We start from the raw sequence: 21,254 nt of genomic DNA, 5'->3' as shown, positions 1-21,254 counted from the left end.
TCTTCAAATAATTCCGGAAGAGATCACTGAAAAATCCCAAGGTAATATAGAAATCCTTGGGAAAATCCCTGAAGGAAATGAATGACAAAATCTTCAAGAGAATCCAGGGAGCAATTCCCTGATGGAATACTTTGAAGAATCTGTATAGGAGTCCCGAAAAAATATTAAAGGAACCAGGAGGAATCCACTAATTCCCCAGGTATCCCTAAATTAGTTTTGGGAAGAAATCCTTGAATAATGCCAGAAAATATTCCATACCGTGAGAAAAAATGACGAGATTTCGGAAGAAATCCTTAAAAAAGACACGGACACATTTCATGTTTCCAGTGAACTATTCGCTCTTTGAAGGAAGCATCGTGGGGAAATCCTGGAAGGAATTAAAAACGTAAAACCAGTAAGAATGGCTGGAGGACTCAGTGACACAATCCTGAGATAAATCCTAAACGAATTCTGAGGGAAATCCCTATGGAAATAATAAAATAATTAAAATTGAACTATAGATGACGAAGATATCACCAAATCACTTTTCCATGTTTTACGAAAGTGACCCCAAACTTTTGGCCGATACATCATATTGAGGGGTGACCCCAAACTTTTGGTCGATGACATCAAGGATTAATTTACTTAATAACTTTTTTTCAAAAAATGTATTGTGGATTTAGCACCAAATTGGTGTCGGAATGAATTTCAAATAACTCAACGTACATTTGTACAGATGGGTAAATTATTGGTTAAATTGGGAAAAAATCCACAGCTCAGGTGAGATTTGAACTTACGACCCTTATTCGCTAGACAAGTGCTTTACCAACTAAGCTACCGAGCCAATTTGAGTGAGTCGTTTTCGAGCATCTACCTCTACGTAGTTATCCGTCGTATCAAACAGAATGCGAACGACGCGTTTGATCGCTTTCCAGGTAGCAATTGATCTTCCTCTACAAGTGGTTGAGGAAGCGGTGCCTGTATGATAGGCATACAGTTTCAAACAATAAACAAATCGCTTTCGCTCTTCGTACATATGTACAACAGAGATGGTTATATTTGCGGTATAGGGGAAGATGATATAGATCGATGAGATTAGAATTGAACCTTATGACAACTAAGTTGCCGGGTCATTAATTGGCTCGGTAGCTTAGTTGGCAAAGCACTTGTCTAGCGAATAAGGGACGTGAGTTCAAATCTCACCTGAGCTGTGGATTTTTTCCCACTTTAACCAATAATTTACCCATCTGTACATATGTACGTTGAGTTATTTGAAATTCATAATTGACCCACGGATTGGTATTACCGAAAATTTGCACTTTGAGTGAGTGGTTTCGGAAGTAATTTCATTGACTTCTGCTGGCTTTCCTGTGCGTTAAACTTAACGTTGGAAGTAGTGCACCGAACAGAGCATCAGATTTACTATACAGCGCACTATTTCCGATGTTATGTTTAACGCACAGGAAAGCCAGCGGAAGTCAATGAAGTTACTTCCAACATCAATTTGGTGCTAAATCCACAATACATTTTTTTTCACATCTATGTCATTAAATTTTATTTTTAATATTCAAAATTTTCTACTTCTGTTCTTCAGATATCTATCTATATATATAAAAATGAGTTAGAAATTCCTTTGAGGCAACAAAACTCAAGAATGGATGAACCGATCAGCATGACTCTTGCACGGTTCGGTTCGTATTCGTGGTGGCTGTGTTTATATGTACAAAAAGTTACGAAAATCAACTAGAAAAGTAATAAAAATAATAAAGTACTGATTTTTTATGAACTGGGAAGAAAATCAACATGGTTGAAATGAAACCAATCTAGAGTGCGGTGCATTTATGAGCTTAACAGTTGTCAAAACACCACTGCTTGGCAAGACAAAGTTTGCTGGGACAGCTAGTAATAAGATAAATTAGTGCCCATAAAATATTTTTAAAGAATACCTCCAAGGATTTCAACAGGAATTAGACAGAAGATTTATTTAAAAAAAATTGTAAATATACCATCAGAAATTTCTCCACGGATTCCTTTTAAAACTTCAGGAATCCCCTTAGAAATATAACCTGAGACTCCTTTAGTATTTAGAGCAAGAATTTCTTTAGACTATTCCATGTTTTTTTCTTCAGAATATTATCTATTTTTTTTATTATTTCAGCGTTTTTTTCGGAATGTCTTCCAAGGGATCCTTCAGGAATCTCTTGAAAATTTTGAAAGTTTCTTTTTGGAATTGTTCTTGAAGTTGATTCAGAAATATCTCCTGAGATGAATTCGGAGAGTCCTCTAGAATTTTTTCCAGTTTTTTTCCAGAGATATTCTATGAAATTACATAAAGAATACTGCAGAAATTTTTCAAGGGTCCCCTGGAAGAATTTCTAAAGAATTCCTTGGAGAGAATTTAATTTCCTGAAGAAATACTTGAAAATAAATTTACAGCAATTCGTGCAGAAATTGCAGTCGAGGGTACTGGAAAAATCTATATAAATAAAAATTGAATGGTTTTTGTATGTCACGAATAGGCATGGGAACGGGCCAACGGATCAATACCATTCTTTCAGTGTTTCATCCGTGCAGGGCTCCGACGTGTTCATACGAAAAAAAATAATTTGGTTAAACGACCGGGAACGCACCGGAAACGAGAAAGTGTGAAATTCCATTTTGCGGGGCATTTTACTTCAGAGCTGCAAGTCAAAAAACACAGTAGGCAGGCAGAACAACGTTTGCGGGGACAGCTAGTTCTTGAATAAATCTCTCATTAAATTTCCAGAGGGATTTCTGGAGGAAGTTCTGAAGCAACCCCTGGAAGAACTCTTGAGGAGTATTCTGGAGGAATTCTTGTAAAAATTTCTTGCAAAATGACTAGCAGATATTGGCAGACAAAAATCCCTGAAGCAATTTCTGAAGTAATCCTTAAAGCCAGGACGAATTTTCGGAGGACAATTTAACAACCGAAATTTAAAACAATACTGGAAGAATTTCCAGAATAAGTTTCATAAGAAATTGATTTTTTATGTATTCCTTCAGAGGTATGAATACCTAGAAAACTACAGAATGCTCTGCAGTTATTTCAATAATAATTTCTTCACGTATTCCTGGAGGAACACCATAAAATAAATCCATAAGGGATTTTTGAAAGAATTTATGGGAAAATCATAAAAATAATCTGAACGATCCTCCCTCTGCAGATAGTTTCCAATAAATCTGAAGAGAAGCTTATAATGTAACTCCAGGAGGAATATGCGATGATGTTATGGGAAACCTTCCGAAAGGTGCTTCTAAAAGGATCTCCTGGGAATTTTCTAGAGGACTTTATGAAGAAATGTGAATAGTAAAGCATGGGCCTACCAAATAAAGGAATTATAAAAAAGGCATTTCAAGCAGGTTCCAGATGGGCTTCGGCTGGATTCTCAGGCTCTCAGGCGCGCTATAGTGGGTTTTAAAGGCGTTTCAGAAAGTTTCAATAGGGCTTTAGGGGCTTTATAGGCTCTTAAGTGAACTACAAAGGGGTTTTGGGGGTAACAAGTGTTTCATGGCATTCCAGGAAGTTTCAGGAGGCTTCTAGAGGTTCCAGAGCGGCTTTAGAGGGTTTCACATGCTCTTTGATGAGCTTCAGGAGGATTTTAAAGGGATATCGGAGTGTTTTGTGGTAATTGTGGGCGTTACAGGAGGTTTAATGGGGGCTTAGGCGCTTTACAGGCTCTCAGGTGATCTTCAGCGGATTTTTAGGGGGTATCCAGGCGTTTCAAAGTGATTCGAGGCATTTCAGGAACGTTAAAAAAGTTTCAGAGCAGCTTAAGGGGGCTTCAGAGGCTCTCATTTGAGATGTAGAAGAGTTTCAGGGGATGGAAGCCCTCGCGTTTCAATACGTTACAGGTGGTTTCAAAGTAGTTTTAGAGGGATTGACTTCAAATTGTCTATTTGTTCTAAAATACATCCAAGCAGATTCTCTAAATCAAAATATTACCATTCAGTTACTTTGTCAATACTTCAGAAGTACACTAGGTACTTTAAAATGTACGTGAATTTCGATCATTCTTGCTACTAAATCAATCAAGTCTACTTCTTGTCAACAAAATTCAGAGAGTGAAGCGGACCTGATGTGATGGTTAGAACACTTGACTATCACACCGAGGACTTGGGATCGAATCCCCCCTCGCAAAATGTTAGTTCTTCTTCGGAAATGATGTAAAGCGTGGGTCCAGAGATTAACTAGCCTAGCCTAGGGCTAAAATTCTCATTAATACAGATACAAAAAATCCAGGAAATTGGGTACTCTAAATAAATAATCTCTATCAATACGGTACGGCTATTTTAGGTCTTCCAAAATACACATCATATGAAACCAATCCATCTACATGAGCTATCAAGGTTTCAAGGCTTGAAAAGGTTCTTCTGAGATTTTCGAAATTTTTCCTGTGCTAATCGTTCTCAAGTGTTTTCTTTGATATTTTCAGGAATTCCTTCAGTGAGTCTGCGATTCATGAATTTCTTTTGTTCGGAGATGAGTAATTCTCGCTGAGACCGGCCTTCTATTTACACCTTGTCTTCAAAAACGTTGAAGGTGGATATTTTCTGAAAGTCCTTCCCATAAAACTAAGAAAAATGCATTTGGTGACTTAAATTTATGGACCCCCCGTTAGTTAGAGTCACAACAATTTTTGCAGACCCCTCGATTTTGGTCAAATGGTGGCTCATTTAAAACGTTATAACTCGAAAGTTTCTCCAGAAACCAACTCAAAAGGAAATGTTGTTGAAAAGAGGAAAGATAGAGCTACGTTTTACTATTATAAAAAGTTGGGTCGGCCATATTTATTTTGGCCGCCATCTTGGATGTTTATACCAAAACTTTATTTTCACCATGATGGCAACCACCGATTTTCAAAATTTTGGTATCAATTGGAAGCTGAGACATTCATAAATAACATATCAAAAAATTAGAGATGTCTTTTTTTCCTATCAAAGTTATCTGCATGATAATTTTCCCACTTTATAACAAACTTGACCCTTACAGCATGTACCTAAAACCGCCAAACCCGACAGTTACAGTTAGACCAAACATAGGACAAATAACTATACAAATATTGTAAGTTCAAACAATTAGACAAAAACATGAACAATTAGAATATATGTAAAATTACAGTACCCCCTGAGGAAGACACAAACCCCGCGTCGAAACGTCGAGCAAATATAGAACGTCGTTTGTTCAATAAATGACTGCGTAGCCAAACATAATCAGTTTCACCAAACAGTCGATTTATCATCACCTTTAATTTATATTATAACTTAGCGTATTGAAAAAAGCACCACGGTGTTTCACTAAGCTACATAAACCACTGCGTAAAATCTTCCATCAGGGAATTTCTCCAGGGATTCTCTCAGAGATTTTTTCAGAAACTCGTCCCGAGATTTTTTCATGGATTTTACTCGAGATTCCCTCCTGATTTTCTTCTGGAAAGTCAGAATCCTTCCTTGGGTTTTAGGGTTAGCGGTTTTGGATAGGGGCTCTCAGGTGAGCTTCAGAGAGATTCCAAGGCATCTCGCGGCGTTTCGCGGCGTTTCAGGAAGTATCAGAGGTCTTCCTGTGACCATTTTTAGTGTTCTCCCTTGGCTCTCACGTGGCGTTCAGAAGGATTTTAGGGGGTTTCAATGCGTTTCAGAAGATTTTTGGGGGTTTAGAGAGCATTGGGTTTTAGGGTAGTTTCAGAGGCGTTTCAAGACGTTTCAGGGGTTTTCAGAGAGTTCCACAAGGTTTCAGAGGGGTTTCAGGGTGATTCTGAAGTTCTCAGGGGGATTTTATGGGGTGTTTTAAGTCGTTTCAGTGCGTTTGAAAAGGTTAAAGAGCTTCGCAAGCTCTGTAGTGAACTTCAGGGTGGGAGGAATTTGATTTGACAGGCATTTAAAGCAGTTTTAGGGCGTTTCAGAAGGTTTCAGAGGGGCTTTAGGGAGCTTCAAGGCTTCAGGTGAACTTGAAAGGGATTTCAGAGGCATATCACAGCGATTCAGGAGGTGCCAGAGGGGCTTTAGGTTACTCTTCAGGCTCTTAAGTGCGATTAGCTGGTTAGAGAGGGGCTTGCGGTCGTAGCGTTGGTCTCATGTGCTGGATCCGAGCCCTTGATTGGAAAGGGATTTCCGGTAAGGGCCGAGGCAGGTGCAGGCTCCATTACCCGCAATTCCTTCTGGTGCTAGCTGTTAGGGTATGAGCCTCAGCTGGTGGTCAAATCACGGTGCATGCAATGCAATATCAGTTCTTGATACTTGCAGAACAGTAGGATGTAGGCGTGGTGGTTAACCCTGCCCATCTTCCGAAGACAAAGGGGGTGTCGAGGACCACTCGAGAGCTGACTAATCGCCAGGATGCTATCTTGGTAAACTCCTCAAAGCGTGTCATCGATGAACGTTACTGCATGGCTACGCAGCTAACTTTGAGGGTACGATATGTAGTTTTTCCAATCCGAAGCCTTGGTGATTCCGTTAGTGGCTTGGGAGTGTGATCAAGTCTCCTACTGGCACAAATTTTCCGAATGGAGGAGAACGTGCCTCTAGAGCCTGATACCTACTACTGATCTACTGATACCTGAAGTCTCCTACTTAGCCTGTCCTCAACTCCACACTACACCACCTTGGCCAGGGCCGATCTGATATCCGTTAAGCAGATTATTTCCCATTGATTAGCGAAGCAAAAAAGGGGCTATGTGAGGCTTCACAGATTGACGGTAAAGCATCAGGGGGGATTCAAAAGCTTTCAAAGAGGCTTAAGGTAGGCTTTAAAGGTCCTCAGATGTGCTTCAAAGGGATTTCAAGGAGCTTTCGGTGGCGTTGAAGTTGGTATGAGAAGGACTTGACTAATTACGCATGTAGATCCGATGACATATGCTCAAGAGAATTTGGAGATCCTCAAATGAACAGTGAGTTCAGCGCGTGACAGCACATAGTTGCATGAGGCTGTGTAAGCATTAATTTTATTCATAGATCCAGTAGATCACAAATCACATGCTTGTAGATCCGATGGTCTATACTCTATGGAGTCCTTGAATATCCTTGGACAATCATTGAACTCATGGCTAGATAAGACATTGATGTATTACACAGCAAAAAAATTCTTGTAATATCACATCATTTTCGATGCACATCAGTCGCGTCGTAAAATTGATGTACAAATTACATCCATTCTACGCAGCAAATCAGCCGCCGCAGCTTGAAAGTGGGTCTAGCAATCGCTAGAACCGGAACGATTGATGAATCATATATAAGTAAAATATTGGCATGGATTCGTACACTGATCCGTTGATTGTGAGGCGTATCTCTTACCTCTCGGCTATTTCGCCGAGTTGGGAGGTAGATGATAAATATGGTACTGCTTCTGAGTGTTTGCTGGAATGGGTTTGTTGACACTTTCCGGTGCCAACCAGGGTGTACATAGTGAGTGTGATAAATGTTGGAAAACGATGTAAACGAATGAAATTACGTTAAAAAATGGATACATCGCCAGAAATTACGCGCCTGGATATTACAAAATTATTTGCTGTGTAGTCTACGTGATTATAAACCTTATTCATAATACAGCGAATTTAACTGCAATTTACTTATGTCTTTTAACTTTCTTCCATAATGCATCGTAAATTCTTGATCTTCATATTTATATCCTTCTAATCAATTTCGTCCTCGTTTCTTTCCTTCCAGAAAAGTACAAAATATCCCGACTCGGACGACTGTGATTCCCTCCCGCCACCACCTCCGCCAGAGGACGATCCCTACTTTGACGACCTTCACTCGCCAACGACCCTGCATCACAACGGTCACCTTCACCACCTGAACCTGAGTCTGGACACGTCCCCGCACGGAGCCGACTCCAGTCCCGAGAAACCCCGCAAGCATCGATCCAATTCGGACAGCAGTCAGACCAAGCACCACCATCGGAACGGCGGAGGGCTGCACCATAAATCGTCCAATGGACATCATCATCACCACCACCACCATCACCACCATCGGCATGCGAACAAGAACAGCCGGGCGGACTCGGTCCTGTCCAGCGATTCGGACATTCGGTTCACCCGGAGGAAGCTCGGCGACAACCAGAAGTGCGGCTGTGCGTTGATTGCGGGCTTTCTGCTAATACTGCTGTTCGCCGGAGTCATTGTCTATGTGGGATGTAAGTATGGGTTGGGCGGGGGATGATGTAACGGTTGCAGTGCAGATGCAACTGATGGACGGCGAGAAAGTATTTCGAAATGACCATTTGTGAAAGACAGACACACATGGGAGTTACACACATTTCACTTTCGCGACCGTCGTCGTCGGGGCATTGTTTTCCAGAAGCGTGGGATTCCCACGGTCTATTATGTGTGTAATGTCTAATGTTCTGCGCTTCATGCGAGCTTCCAGTGATGGGAACCTCGATGCTTCTCGAAGCGCAGACGTATCATATGAGAAATTATGTACTGACATAATCCACGCTCGGGATAATGATTCTTTGGACTCTTTCAGACACCTATCTACGGCCAGAACCGCTCCCGGATCGAATATTCCGAGCGCGGTTACGAGTGGTGGATGGCGATCACTGGATACCGGAACTGGCAGATCAGAGTACTCCGCGATTTCAACAGCGAGCACGGGACTACCGGGAACGAATCAACCTGATCATGCGACGATCCGATCTGAGGGAACCCTATGAAGGAAGTGAAATACTGGCACTTGATGGGTAAGTAGATCGATGGTTCAACACTTCAAACGCTACAAGTTCTAATCATTCGATGATTTCAGCAACGAAGGTGAAGATCTGACCCTGCACTTTGCGATGTACTTCGATCCGTACGCCGAGCTGGTTTCCACGGCCGATCTGCACTCGATCCTCATGGAGGAGATCATCTCCGAGCACCCGCGATACTTTCGTAACCTGACCATCGATCCATCCAGCTTGATTATCAAGGAAGTTCTCGGGCAGTTTGACGACATCCCGGGAACGTCGTCATCGCCACTTGGCGGAAAGGACGACGAGATTAGCGAAGTGGTGACCACCGTACGACCTCCACGCAAGTGTGAACCCCTGCGGCTGAACTACTGCCGGGCGGTTGGTTACAACATGACGACCTATCCGAACTTCTTCGGTCACGGATCGATCGAGGAGGTCGAAGCGGATCTGATCTCGTTCCGGGAGCTGGTCGATGCGGAGTGTTTCCGGCAGGCGTTCGACTTCGTCTGCCGGTTGTTGCAGCCGCCTTGCGAGTATCGCAGGATTGAAGAACCGGTCGCCGGGAAGATCTGTCGACAGTATTGTCAAGCTTTCTGGAATGGATGTGGTGATCGGTTGCCAGAACGGTTCAAGAAGTTCCTGGACTGCGAACGGTTTCCGGAGTCTACCGCGATACAGTCGTGTCACAGTAGACCGGGCTGCGCCAGCGAACTACAGTCGAACGCCTTGTCTTCGCGGCTGTGCGACGGCGTGGCCGACTGTCCGGATCTGTCCGACGAGAACACCTGTACGTTCTGTCCGTACGGTGCGATCTACTGCGGTAGAGGACGGGTCTGCTATGCAAAGAATGCACGCTGCGACGGAAAGATGGACTGCCCCGATGGAAGCGATGAGAAAGATTGTCGTAAGTTACGGACTTCGTGGAAACTCAAGGACCTACGGTAACTCTCGATTTTTCGATTTTTCAGTTTCAATCTCTCCTCAAGTGACCTACCTGACATTCCCGGCGCCGATCGTGCCCTACCGGCCACGGTTCTTCTCCGAAGGGTACGCAGTCTTCTCCGAGAAGGGCACAACCGGTAAGCTGTGCTCCGTGGGTATGGAAGGTAACGACTACGTGCGGAGTACGGTTGCCGAGTCGCTTTGCAAAGCTCTCGGCTTCGAGCGAGTTGACTACTCGCAGATTCGCAACGATACGGAACCGAACACAAGCTATGTGAGGGTGCTGGATCCGAGGGCATCGGAGATCTCGTTCGTGAGGACTACCTGCCAGAGCAAGCAGTCGCTGTACGTGAGTTGTGGACAGCTGGAGTGTGGCGTTCAGTCTGCTTTGCCGAGTGCTCCTAATGTGGGGTTGTCCAAAATGGCAGCTCCTGGAGATTGGCCTTGGATGGTGGCGTTGTTCCGCGCAGAAACGCACGTTTGCGATGGGACACTGGTAAGTGGTTGTAGTTTGATAAGGGTGGAGGGGTAAGGAGAATTAAAGGCGAGATCATGCGGGTTTTAAAGGGACGTTTGGAGGTTTCAGAGGGATTTATTAGGACACAGTTTGATTTTACAAAGGATACACCCCAACCTCCATTTGGTAACGAGTCGGGACTGCCTAAATAGAATTTTTACCTAAATGGATTTCAAGGTTGCAAAGAAGTTTGAGAAGGGCAAGTGGCTTGCCGATGCAAATGGAAGGGGGTCAAAGCTTTCAGATATAAAGGGGGAGGGTCAGAGGGATGTTAAGGGAGTTTTTAGGGGGTGTCAGAAGCGTTTCCAGGCGTTTTAGGGCGTTTCAGGAGGTTTCAGAGGGCTTTAAGGGGGCTTCATATCCTTGCTCTCAGGTGAACTTCTCGAGAGTTTTAGTGGCCTTTCAAAGTATTTCAAGTCGTTTTAGGGCGTTTCAGGAGGTTTAAGAGGTATTTGAGGGGGCTTCAGAGGCTTTCAGGTGCGTTTCACATGGATTTCATTTGTGTTTCAGAGGCGTTTCAACGCGTTTCAGGAGGTTTCAGAGAGGTTTTATGGGGCTTTTAAAACTCTCAAGTGTGTTTCATGGGGGATTCAGAGGCGTTTCAAAGCGTTTCAAAGTGTTTCCATGCGTTTCAGGGCATTTCATGGCCTCTCAGGAGGTTTCAGGAGGTTTGAGGGTGCCTTCAGAGGGTCGAGGGGGAATTTGACGGAGATTTCATAGGGGTTTTAGAGGCGTTTCAAAGGTTTAAAAGCGTTTCAAGGTGTTTCAGAGTGTTTTAAAGCGTTTCAGGAGGTATAAGGGGGGCATAAAGGCGCTTCAGAAGCTCGCAGGTGAATTTCACGGAGGTTCATGAAAGTTCCAGAGGCGTTTCAAAGCGTTTCAATGCATTTCAGAGCGTTTAGGGCATTTCAGAAGGAATCATAGGGCTTTTAGGGGGTTACACAGGCTCTCAGGTGAATTTCTCAGAGTTTTTATAAAGATTTCAAAAGCGTTTCAAACCGTTTCAAAGCGTTTTAAGGCGTTTCAAGGCGTATCAAGGAGTTTTAATGCGCTTCAGGGCGTTTCAGGAGGTTTTACAGGGCTTTAGGGGGGCTTCAGATGCTCTTAGGTGACTTTCACGGTGGTTTTAAATGGGTTTCAGAGGCGTTTCAAAGCGTTTCAAGGCGTTTCAATGCGTTTCAGGGCATTTCAGGAGGTGAATTTGAATTTGAGGGGGGCTAAATGGAGGTTTTATAAGGGTTTCAAAGGCGTTCCAAAGCATATCAAGGCGTTTCAATGTGTTTAATGAGGTTTCACAGGTATAGAGGATCTCAGGTAAATTTACGGAGGTTTGAATGGGATTTAAGTGGCGTTTCAAAAAAAAAACATTACACCGTCTTCAGCCGAAGGCTGCACAGACTGAACATTACACTAACACGAGACAACGGACAACACATGAAACACCCAGTGGCCCAGTGGAGAATTTTTCGTTTGACGAAAAGTTTTCCCCGACTGTAGCGGGAATCGAACCCACACTCCGAGGCTTACGAAATACTTAGACGACTGCCACCGCTAACCGCACGGCCTTGAAGCCCAAAGCGTTTAAAGACGTTTCAAGGGTTTTCAATGAGCTTCGGAGCGGTTTCAGGAGAATATAGAAGCCCTTTTTAAGTTTTCTATAATTGCTCATCCTCCAGTCTCGATATTACTTTGACAGCTTGTCTTGCAGCGACAGTTTATTGTTTCATGCCCCCGTGAACCTATGGTATCTATAGCGTCTAAAGTAGGAATTTAGACGCTATAGATACCATAGGTTCACGGAGGTGTACTGTAACCTAACCCACCACTTAACAGAGTATAGATGCCTCAGAACTGGTGGATATGAACCTCATTCTTAATGCTCTTAGATACAACTAGTAATCCTCGTAGATTTGATGACCTATACTCAAGAGAGTTCTTGGATATCCATAAAGAATCATCGAACTCATAACTTGATAGATCATAATTACCTGGGGTTGTGTGAGTATGAACTCTCTCTCTCTCTCTTCTTGGCGTAACGTCCTCATTGGGACAAAGCCTGCTTCTCAGCTTAGTGTTCTATGAGCACTTCCACAATTATTAACTGAGAGCTTCCTCTGCCAATGACCATTTTGCATGCGTATATCGTGTGGCAGGCACGAAGATACTCTATGCCCAAGGAAGTCAAGGAAATTTCCTTTACGAAAAGATCCTGGACCGACCAGGAATCGAACCCGTCACCCTCAGCATGGTCATGCTGAATACCCGTGCGTTTACCGCCTCGGCTATATGGGCCGAGTATAAACCTTAGTCGTAAATCTCTTAAAGACAACCAAATACGTTAATAGATCCGATGTCCTATGCTCAAGAAAGTTCTTGGAGATCCTCACACTGACAATAAACTCACAACTTGATAGCACATAGTTACATGAGGCTGTGTTGGCATAAATTCCATTCATAATGCTCCAATAGATCACTGATTACGCTTGTAGATCAGATGGCCTTAACTCCAGGATGTTCTCGGATACTCTGTAACAGCCACTCATCTGTACAAGCAAGAGATTATTATGGTAACTCCTCTTTGGTATCTGATGTACCACTTACAGGGAATGGGAGTAAAACAAATGCCTACGGCAGTGTGAAATCAAGTGTAAGATTGAAATATATTGAATCTGAAATTAAGTAAAATAAATCAAGTTCAAAAGTTCAGCTTATTATACTCAACATGTATGCAACCGAACATGTGCGTTATAACTCCTATACAATCATAGAACTCACCACTTGAAAGAGCATAGAAGCCTGAGGCTGTGTGAGTATAAACTTCATTCTAAATGCTATTAGATACAATTAGTAGCTCCCGTAGATTCGATGATTTATACTCAAGGGTATAGAGTATGAACCTTAGTCGTAAATCTCTTAAATACAACCAAATACGTTAATAGATCCGATGTCCTATGCTCGAGTAAGTTCTTGGAGATCCTCAAACTGACAATGAACTCACCACTTGATAGCACATAGCTACATGAGGCTGTGTAGGCATACAATCCATTCATAATGATCCAATAGGTCACTGTTTACGCTTGTAGATCAGATGGCCTTAACTCTATGGTGTTCTCGGATACTCCTATACAATCATAGAACTCACCACTTGAAAGAACATAGATGCCTGGGCCTGTGTTTTGGGGGTGTTTCAGAGTGGTTTCAAGCTACTTCAGTGTGCTGGTTTGAGAGATTATAAGGAGATATCAGGGGTGATGGATTGTTGAGGGTTTCTGAGACGTACACTGGAACCTCTTCTTATGCACCTTACTGAAGATACATAAATTAAAAAGGCATAAGAAGCTGGGCTTTAATGAGGAAGCTTAGTTTGCGAAAACAGGTTCTACTTCTGGGTATTTGAGATGGGGACAAGGTGGTTTCCAGGAAGTTCTCAAAGAGTCCAAAAGAAGGGGTTTCCAAGGGGTTTCGGGGGCGTTTCAGGGAGTTGTTTCAGGAGATTGCAGGAATCTTTCAAAGGCACCGGTTTCGTTGGCGCTTCAGTTGGATTAAGAGGTAATGACAGTAACTATTGCTGGGGCTTTTCAGGGTGTTCCAAGGGGTTTCAGGGGATTTCAGGAGATCTCAGTGGCATGTCAAGGGGTCCCAATGAGTTTAGGAGGGTACCAGGAGATCTCAGGGGCGTTTCAGGTCGTCCCAGTCGGTTACAGCGGGATACCTGGAGCTCCCAAGGGCTTTTCAAGGGGTTTTCAGAGGCCTTCAGAGGAATCCGATGGGATTTTATGTCATCCCAGGCAGAGATGGCATTTCACCGTAGCGATCCACTGCGGCGTCAGTTTATCGACCACACTGGGGATAGGAACATTTTTCACCACACCAAGAAGCTAGTTTCTCTTGTTTTTGGTGGTGGGTAGACCAAGCGCTAGTGCGTGCTCTTGCTCGTTCGCCTTGGATCGAGTGTGGCTCACTCTTTCGCGCGCATCGCTCTCCGGCGCTCTCCCGTGTTTTCACCCAGCAGTCACCGAATCATCACCATGGTGTCACCGGGGCGAGAACTCTCTGGTGTTTCACCGCAGCGCGCACTCTGGCGCAAAAACCTCACTGGAGCGCGCGCCCGGGTGATTTTTTACACTTTCACCGGAGAGAATTTAAAATCACTCTCGCCGCACTGTTGTGTGGCCTAGTGCTCAGGGAGCTAAGAGATTTATTTCTACCCACCAAGCTTGCGCGCATCCGATTCGCAGTGGTGGATCTACACATAAGAGACGGGCTCCTGTTGAGATACACAGCGTGAGTGGTGTATTTTCTATTTCTCTTTCCTACACTGAGGATATGGACATCTCTGATCCCAGGGGGGTTCCATGTATCTTCAGGAGAGCTTCAAGGGATCTCAGGGGCATTTCAGGGAGTTTTAGGAGGTACCAGGATATCCCAGAGGCGTTGAATGGAGGCTTCAGTAGATCTCAAAGGCGCTATAAGGGGGTTTTAGGAGGCTTCCGGGTGGCCTTAGGGACGCTTCTCAGGGGGTTCCAAGGATGTTCAAGAGGATCTGAAATGTTTCAGGGGGCCTTAAAGGGTACCAAGAGATCTCGTAGGTGTCTCTAAAGGGTCACATGATGTTTTTGTAGGTCTCAGGGGAATCCCAAGGGGCCTCAGGAGCACTTCAATCGGTCTCAGGGGATTTCAGGGTGCCTCATGAGCGTTTATGGTGGTTTTAGGGGTGCACCAGCAGATCTCATGGGTGTTTCATTGGGGCCCAGAGTTTCAAGGTGTCACAAGAGAACTCAGGTGCCCTTAAGGTGAATATGTAACGAAGCCACACTTCGAATTTTCAAAAGCACAAATCTGAAAAACCATGGGTTGGTTTGCGCTAAAAAGTTGATCGATTGGTGACCCGCTAGTGGTGACCAATCGATCAACTTTTCAGCGCAAACCAACCCATGGTTCTTCAGATTTGTGCTTTTGAAAATTCGAAGTATGGCTTCGTTATATATTCACCTTAAGGGATTATCTGTATCGGTTTTAGGGGATTGCAGGGGCTCTCAAATTCGCTTCATGAATCTCGGGGAAGTTTCAGAGGGGTTCCGGGGGCCTCAGCGATGCTTCAATGGGTCTCAGGGGCTGCCATGGAAATTCCAGAGGGTCTCAAGACCGTTTTAGGAGTATACCAGGAAATCTCAAGCGCGTGTCAAGGAGTCCCATGGGGTTTCAGGGGTTATGTGGTCTCAGGGGCGTTCAAATGAGTATCAGGGTCGTCTAATGGGGTTGTACAGAGTTTCAGGGCCGCGCTTCCCAAACTCTGTTTTCGCGGCGCACCATCCTCTTGCATGTTCGCTTAAACGAGTGGAAAAATTGAGTTTGAGAAGCTCTGTTCTAGGGGACTCCAGAGGCTCTCAGAAGCCTATGGGGATTCCAGGGAGTTTTTAGGGGAGCATAGGGACGCTTCAAAGAGTCTCAGGAGGTTCCATGGAAGTTCCAGTGATTTTCAGGGGCGTTTGACGGGGTCGCAGAGGCGTTTCAGGGAATTTAAGCGACCTCTTTGAAACGCCTCTGAGACCCCTTGAAGCGACCCAGAGGCCATCTGGAACCTTCTGGGATTCCCACTGAGAACCCCCTGAAACGTCCCTGTAACGCCTCTGAATCAATTCCTCTTTTATGCAGAGTATAAACAAGTGCATAAATTAAAAGTGCATAAAAAGAGGTTTTAATGTACCAGGATTTTGAGAAAGTCTCAGAAGAGTATCAGGAGATTTGATGGCGTTTCCAGGTAGTTTCAGAAGAAGGTTAGTGTAGGAAGGGGGGTTAAGAAGGGCTTAAGCGGCGTTCTAGGAGAGTATCAAGGAGTTCCAGAGGAGCTGCATGGAAGTTTCTGAGAATTTGTGAGAAGGAGAAAGTAAAAGAGAGTTTCAGGGTCCTTCTAGGAGGTTTCGCAGTTTTGGAAGGAGGCCTTGGGAATATAATGGGTGGAAAGAGAAGTGGAAGACGGCCTAGAAACCCGCGCCCTTTCTTCTCGGAGGAGCAGAGGGATTTTCACTTGAGTGAGTAAGGATGGGGCCAAGTAGGACTCAGGAGACAAGCCTGATTATTGTTTGTAGTAGAAGTCAAAAGAGGATGTAAGCAAAAATTTTTTGAGGACAACAGTTAAGGTATTAGAGATATTTGAAATAGTGTGTTCTAGGAGGTTGTTTTAAGAGTTCAATGAGATGTCAGGGTTTCAGAGAGGTTTGTGCGAGTTTTAATGGGTGTATCTAGCAGCCTTTCTATAATTTTCAAGAAGACTTTTAGCCGAAATTTACTTGGCTGATTGACGAATGATCGAAAAAACATGGTTTCAGAAGATAGTACGACGGCAGCTAAAAGCGGTGCCGAGTGGATGAGCATGTAATGTAATGTTATACAACTTGTATTTCTTCTTACCTCTGTACCTTTCTTTAGGTTTCTTCGGATTGGGTTCTCACAACGGAGTCCTGTTTCCAAGGTCAAGCGAAAGCAACCTGGATGGCAATTTTCGGAGCTGTGCGCTTGACATCCAATGCACCTTGGACGCAACGTCGACGTATCGTAAGTGTTCATGAATTCGGCACCATAGAAATGCCTTATACCTGTTCTTTGAATTCCCCAGATCGGCATGGTCAAATCACCCGTCGAAGGTAGCACCGCTGCCCTGGTCCGCCTGGAAAACCCCGTCATCTACTCAGACTTCGTCCGTCCGATCTGCCTACCGGATATCCCCCTGAAGGAAACCATCGACCGCAGTGACAACATCGTCACTCCCACTCCTCACGCTGAAAAATTTTCCAAATCGCGACCGAAGAAACGCATCAAGGAGTACCGGCAGTACTTCGAAACCCCCGGAGAGGACGACTCCTCCGGCGACTACAACGAAGACGCCGAATCCTCCCGCTACACCACCAACGAGTTCAACGTGGAGTTCGCCGACGAAGGCTCCCAGATCCCCAAGGCGGAAGCCGTCCAAGTCACCGGCACCAAGAACCCTTACCCCCTCCCGGAAAACTCCCCGCAAACCAACAACTACATCTCCACGCTGAACTACATCGGCAGCGGGTTCCAACCGCCCAAAGCCAAGCAAACCCTGTGGACCAACTGCAACACCCTCGGCTGGAGTCGCCAGCGGGATCACCTGCAGCGAGTGCAGCTCAAGATCAGCGACATGAAGCCCTGCGAGAACATCTCGATCGCAACGGTCAACAGCATGTGCACGGAGGCGGCTTACCACAAGCAGGACTGCAGCGAAGAAGAGTTCGCCGGCAGTCCCGTAGTGTGCCTGCTGCCCACCGAGCGGAAGTGGGCCCTGGTGGGAGTGGCCTCGTGGCGAATCGCTTGCGCTCCGAATGGCGTAGAGCGGCCTCGCATGTACGACAAGATCACCTCCAACACCCAGTGGATTCGGGAAACCATCGCCGCCACGGTGTAGCGTTGGAGCTTGGGGTTCTCCGCTGTGAGACAGTAGTGATCCACTTGATGTGCAAATATTAAGTTTATAGTGCGAATGTGAGTGGGAGTGAAAGTTCCAAAGGATGATTCGATTGGGGATGTCGCAAAATTGTCGTTCAATCGAAATCTTCGATTGATCGATTACAGACTAATCGATCAATTGAAACAACGGTGACATCCCTAGCATGTGAAATTGTATCTATCAATGCCATTTGATTACCTTGAGATCGAGCGATGATCTGGTTCCCTTTCTGAGCATGCATGGTTGGGAAAAAAAAGTTTAGAACATGTATGTTTTATAATCGAAAACGATGTAGAAATGTTGTGTACACCCCTAGTTTTCTCGCGCTTATTAATATCTAACGATCTAATCACCTGTGAGACAACGAACTTACTTTTTACGAGCAGCTCAAACAAGTGTATGTATAAAGGAAAATTGTCGTTATTTTTTAAAACCCTATTTTAATTGTACGAATTACACTGTTGTATTACTGTTATAGAGATCTTTAACTCGAATTATTAACTGAAGTGTAAAGAAAAATTATGCGACAATCCGAAATTCTAAGCGAATAAAAATATAATAACACATTTGCCATCTCGACTTATTTCGAAAGAACTTCAATTTATGTACACCATTTTCGTCTTGAAAGACATTGAGACATTTCTTTATCAACATGCAACTTTATCATTGATGATTTGCGAAATTAAATTAGAATAACATTGTAATTCTTTTTGTACTCAATTCCCCACCAACATATACCATATGATAACCATATAGTAACCATATGATAACATACAGTTAATCATCGCATCGTCGCTATGAGGTTTGCCTAACAGCAGGCGCAATCTCCGCATCGATGCTTATTCCAATAAGAATAATGTGATATTGCTACGGCCACCACTACAGGATGATTGATGTGTACATCGTCAACTCAGCTGGTGCCGGGGAATATTAAAGTGTGAGTGTTCCATACCTATGCATACACCAGATTGCGGAAGAGTGCTCTGCTCAATGCAACTTTCTATGTATTTTAGATGAAATTAGATGAACAAACTGGAGAGTCAACAAGTGGCGGCTGATTGGAAGGAAGCCATTCAAGCTTGCGAGTGGTTTGCACAATATATAACTAAATTTGGAGCCCTCCGCGGCTTGGTAGTAGCAATTGCTATCAAACGATCAGATATTCTCCTTCGTCCGACGTTTCGATGTTTATATCATCTTTTTCGGGGAATTGGAAGTCTTAATTGCTTTCATTCCGGAAGTCTTTGTGGAAGCATAATCAGTCCAAAAAAAATATTTATAAGAGTGCAGGGATTCATTTCTTGAAAACTAGTCATATTTGTCGTATTTCTAACAACTTCATCAGTGGCCATTTTTTTTTAGCTAAAAATTTGTGAATTCGGCAAATATTTCGAGAATTCTATTCCTTTGCGTACTTCTTCAGTAATGCAAATTGTATTTGTTTGTCAATTTATATGGAAATTTCGGAAGGATATTTAGAAATGTTGTCCGCAATTCCTTCTGAACTTCCTCGTCAATTTCTTTGGAAATTTATTGCTTCGACATTTTCTTTGTTAATTCCTTCGGCTTCCTATATCCTTAAAAGGAACTTCTTTCGTAGTGCATTTGAAGTTTGTTCAGCAAATATTACCAAAAATCCCAGTCGAATCATTCCAATATTAAAGTTATTATTGTTTATCCAAAAAAAAAATAACTTTTTTTCCAATTTCTTTATGTTAGAATTTGAGTTATTGAGCTGATTTTCTTTTGAGCTTGAGCTATTGAGCTTGATTTTCTGTTGAGAGTAAGCAGGCTTGCATAAATTCTTGCAGTGCACAGTGTAAAAAATCGACCCAAAAAACGGATCTTTCAACGCCGCTGGTTTCGGTACGTGAAGTTGACCATTTCTGACGTAAAAAAGTACGAGAAATCGATTGCTGCCAAATTCATTCACCACACGGCACGGGAAGTGCTCCATTTTGCCCCATTTTGCCGTTTCTTCATACAAGAAGAGAATCAAAATGTACTTTCAAACAACAAACACGACTGTAGATCGTTGAAAATAGCTGCAGGTGTAATTAGAGGCTAATAGCAATCATAAGAATACATGGCTCTACCCCATTTGGCATAAAGGCCATTTGGCATAATACGAAGAACAGCCTTCTTGGTAAGAATGTGCATAATCCTTGTTATGCCAAATGGCCATTATGCCAAATGGCCGTTATGCCAAATGGCATTATGCCAAATGGGGTAGAGCCGCATAGCTAATTAAAGATGATTTACCATAAATGTACTTACCTACATTTTCGCCCACATTGTACTTGTATGTGCCAAAAGGTATGATTGCGAGATCTGATTACATTTCGCACTACAGCCTGGATTCGCTGGTTGGGTCACGACTGCGCCCCGATTAGCGAATCGTCTTCGTTCGTTGGTGCAACTGACAACTGATCAAAATGCTCTAGATCTAGACACACGCAAGTGATGCGAAATACGTCATGAAACACTCGCAGACTTGCACAAACGTCCTGTTTATAAGGGGTGATACACAAATTATGTCACGCAGAAATCGACCTTTTTCAACCCCCCCTCCCCCCTATGCCACACTTTTTGTATGAAACCTCAAAAAATTTTGTATGGATCGTCACGTTATGCAAAACCTCCCCTCCCCCTAAAAGCGTGACGTAATTTGTGCATGTCCCCTAAGAGGTGCGATGCGACGGCGGTCAGACGTCAAACTCATTTTGACATTGATTTTGACATTGACAGTGCTTTTTAGTTGGGTTTTGCCCCAACCAGTGAACATTCAACCATCGAGACAGCCCATCTAACGAGCAGCCAACGAACGAATCAGCACTGTATCTTTTAATAAATGTAGCAAAATAATACACACTTTTCGCAGCAACATTGAGTTTCACTTTTTTTTCTCCTATTTGACAAGTGACCGACATCGTTGATGACGGACGAGTTTGCTGGAAATTCAGTAAACTCGAGAAGTTTGCTGGTTTGGGGTGATACACAAATTATGTCACGCAAAAATCGACCATTTTCAACCCCCTCCCCCCTATGTCACACTTTTTGTATGGGATCTCAATACTTTTTGTATGGATCGTCACATTCTGCAACCCCCCTCCCCCCTAAAAGCGTGACGTAATTTGTGCACGACCCCTTTTCAGCTTACAAATCGAAACTACTGATAATTTCAGTAAAATAGGTGCTTGCTGATTGTTATTCAACATAACATTTTGCTGAAAACCTAAACCGATTTTTGGTGTGTAAATGCAGAAATGGTGACCAAAATATCCAAGATTGCGGCTCAAAATCCAATATGGTGGCTTAAAATTCAAGATGGCATCTATTTTAAAGAGTTTTAGGTTCTAAAACCATGCAATATGGTTATATTTGGCATAGAGAAGATAACTGGAGTCCAAAAATGGCGACCATAATATACAAGATGGCCGCTCAAAATTTATGATGGCGGTTGTAATAAGGAGTTTAAGCCATGCAAATTTGGGTATATTTGGTATGAGGAAGATGTTCGAAATTGAAAAATGTTGACCAGAAAAAGGTGGCCAACAATTCGAGATGGAAGCTGACCTAAGGAGTTTTAGGTTCTAAAACCATGCAATATGGGTATATTTGGCATGGTGACCAAACTATCCAAGAAGGCGGCCCAA

The 21,254-nt window shown here is 43.6% G+C and overlaps 1 protein-coding gene across 1 annotated transcript in view; it reads left to right on the top strand.

Annotated features, from left to right (window-relative positions):
• LOC109432998 (uncharacterized) overlaps positions 1-18,162 on the top strand; it is a 268,730-nt gene extending 250,568 nt beyond the window's left edge. Inside the window, exons 3-8 of the mRNA XM_029858457.2 lie at positions 7,660-8,128; positions 8,464-8,677; positions 8,740-9,572; positions 9,637-10,106; positions 16,557-16,682; positions 16,744-18,162. Of these exons, the coding sequence (XP_029714317.1) occupies positions 7,660-8,128; positions 8,464-8,677; positions 8,740-9,572; positions 9,637-10,106; positions 16,557-16,682; positions 16,744-17,556 (2,925 nt within the window). The 3' untranslated portion in view covers positions 17,557-18,162. The remainder of the gene's footprint in view (positions 1-7,659; positions 8,129-8,463; positions 8,678-8,739; positions 9,573-9,636; positions 10,107-16,556; positions 16,683-16,743) is intronic.
• Positions 18,163-21,254: the final 3,092 nt, after the last annotated feature.

This window comes from Aedes albopictus, chromosome 1 (genome assembly GCF_035046485.1).
Source record: "Aedes albopictus strain Foshan chromosome 1, AalbF5, whole genome shotgun sequence".
NCBI lineage: Eukaryota > Metazoa > Arthropoda > Insecta > Diptera > Culicidae > Aedes > Aedes albopictus.
Note: the sequence above shows the minus strand (reverse complement) of the source record. Positions and strands in the feature narration are given on the sequence as shown.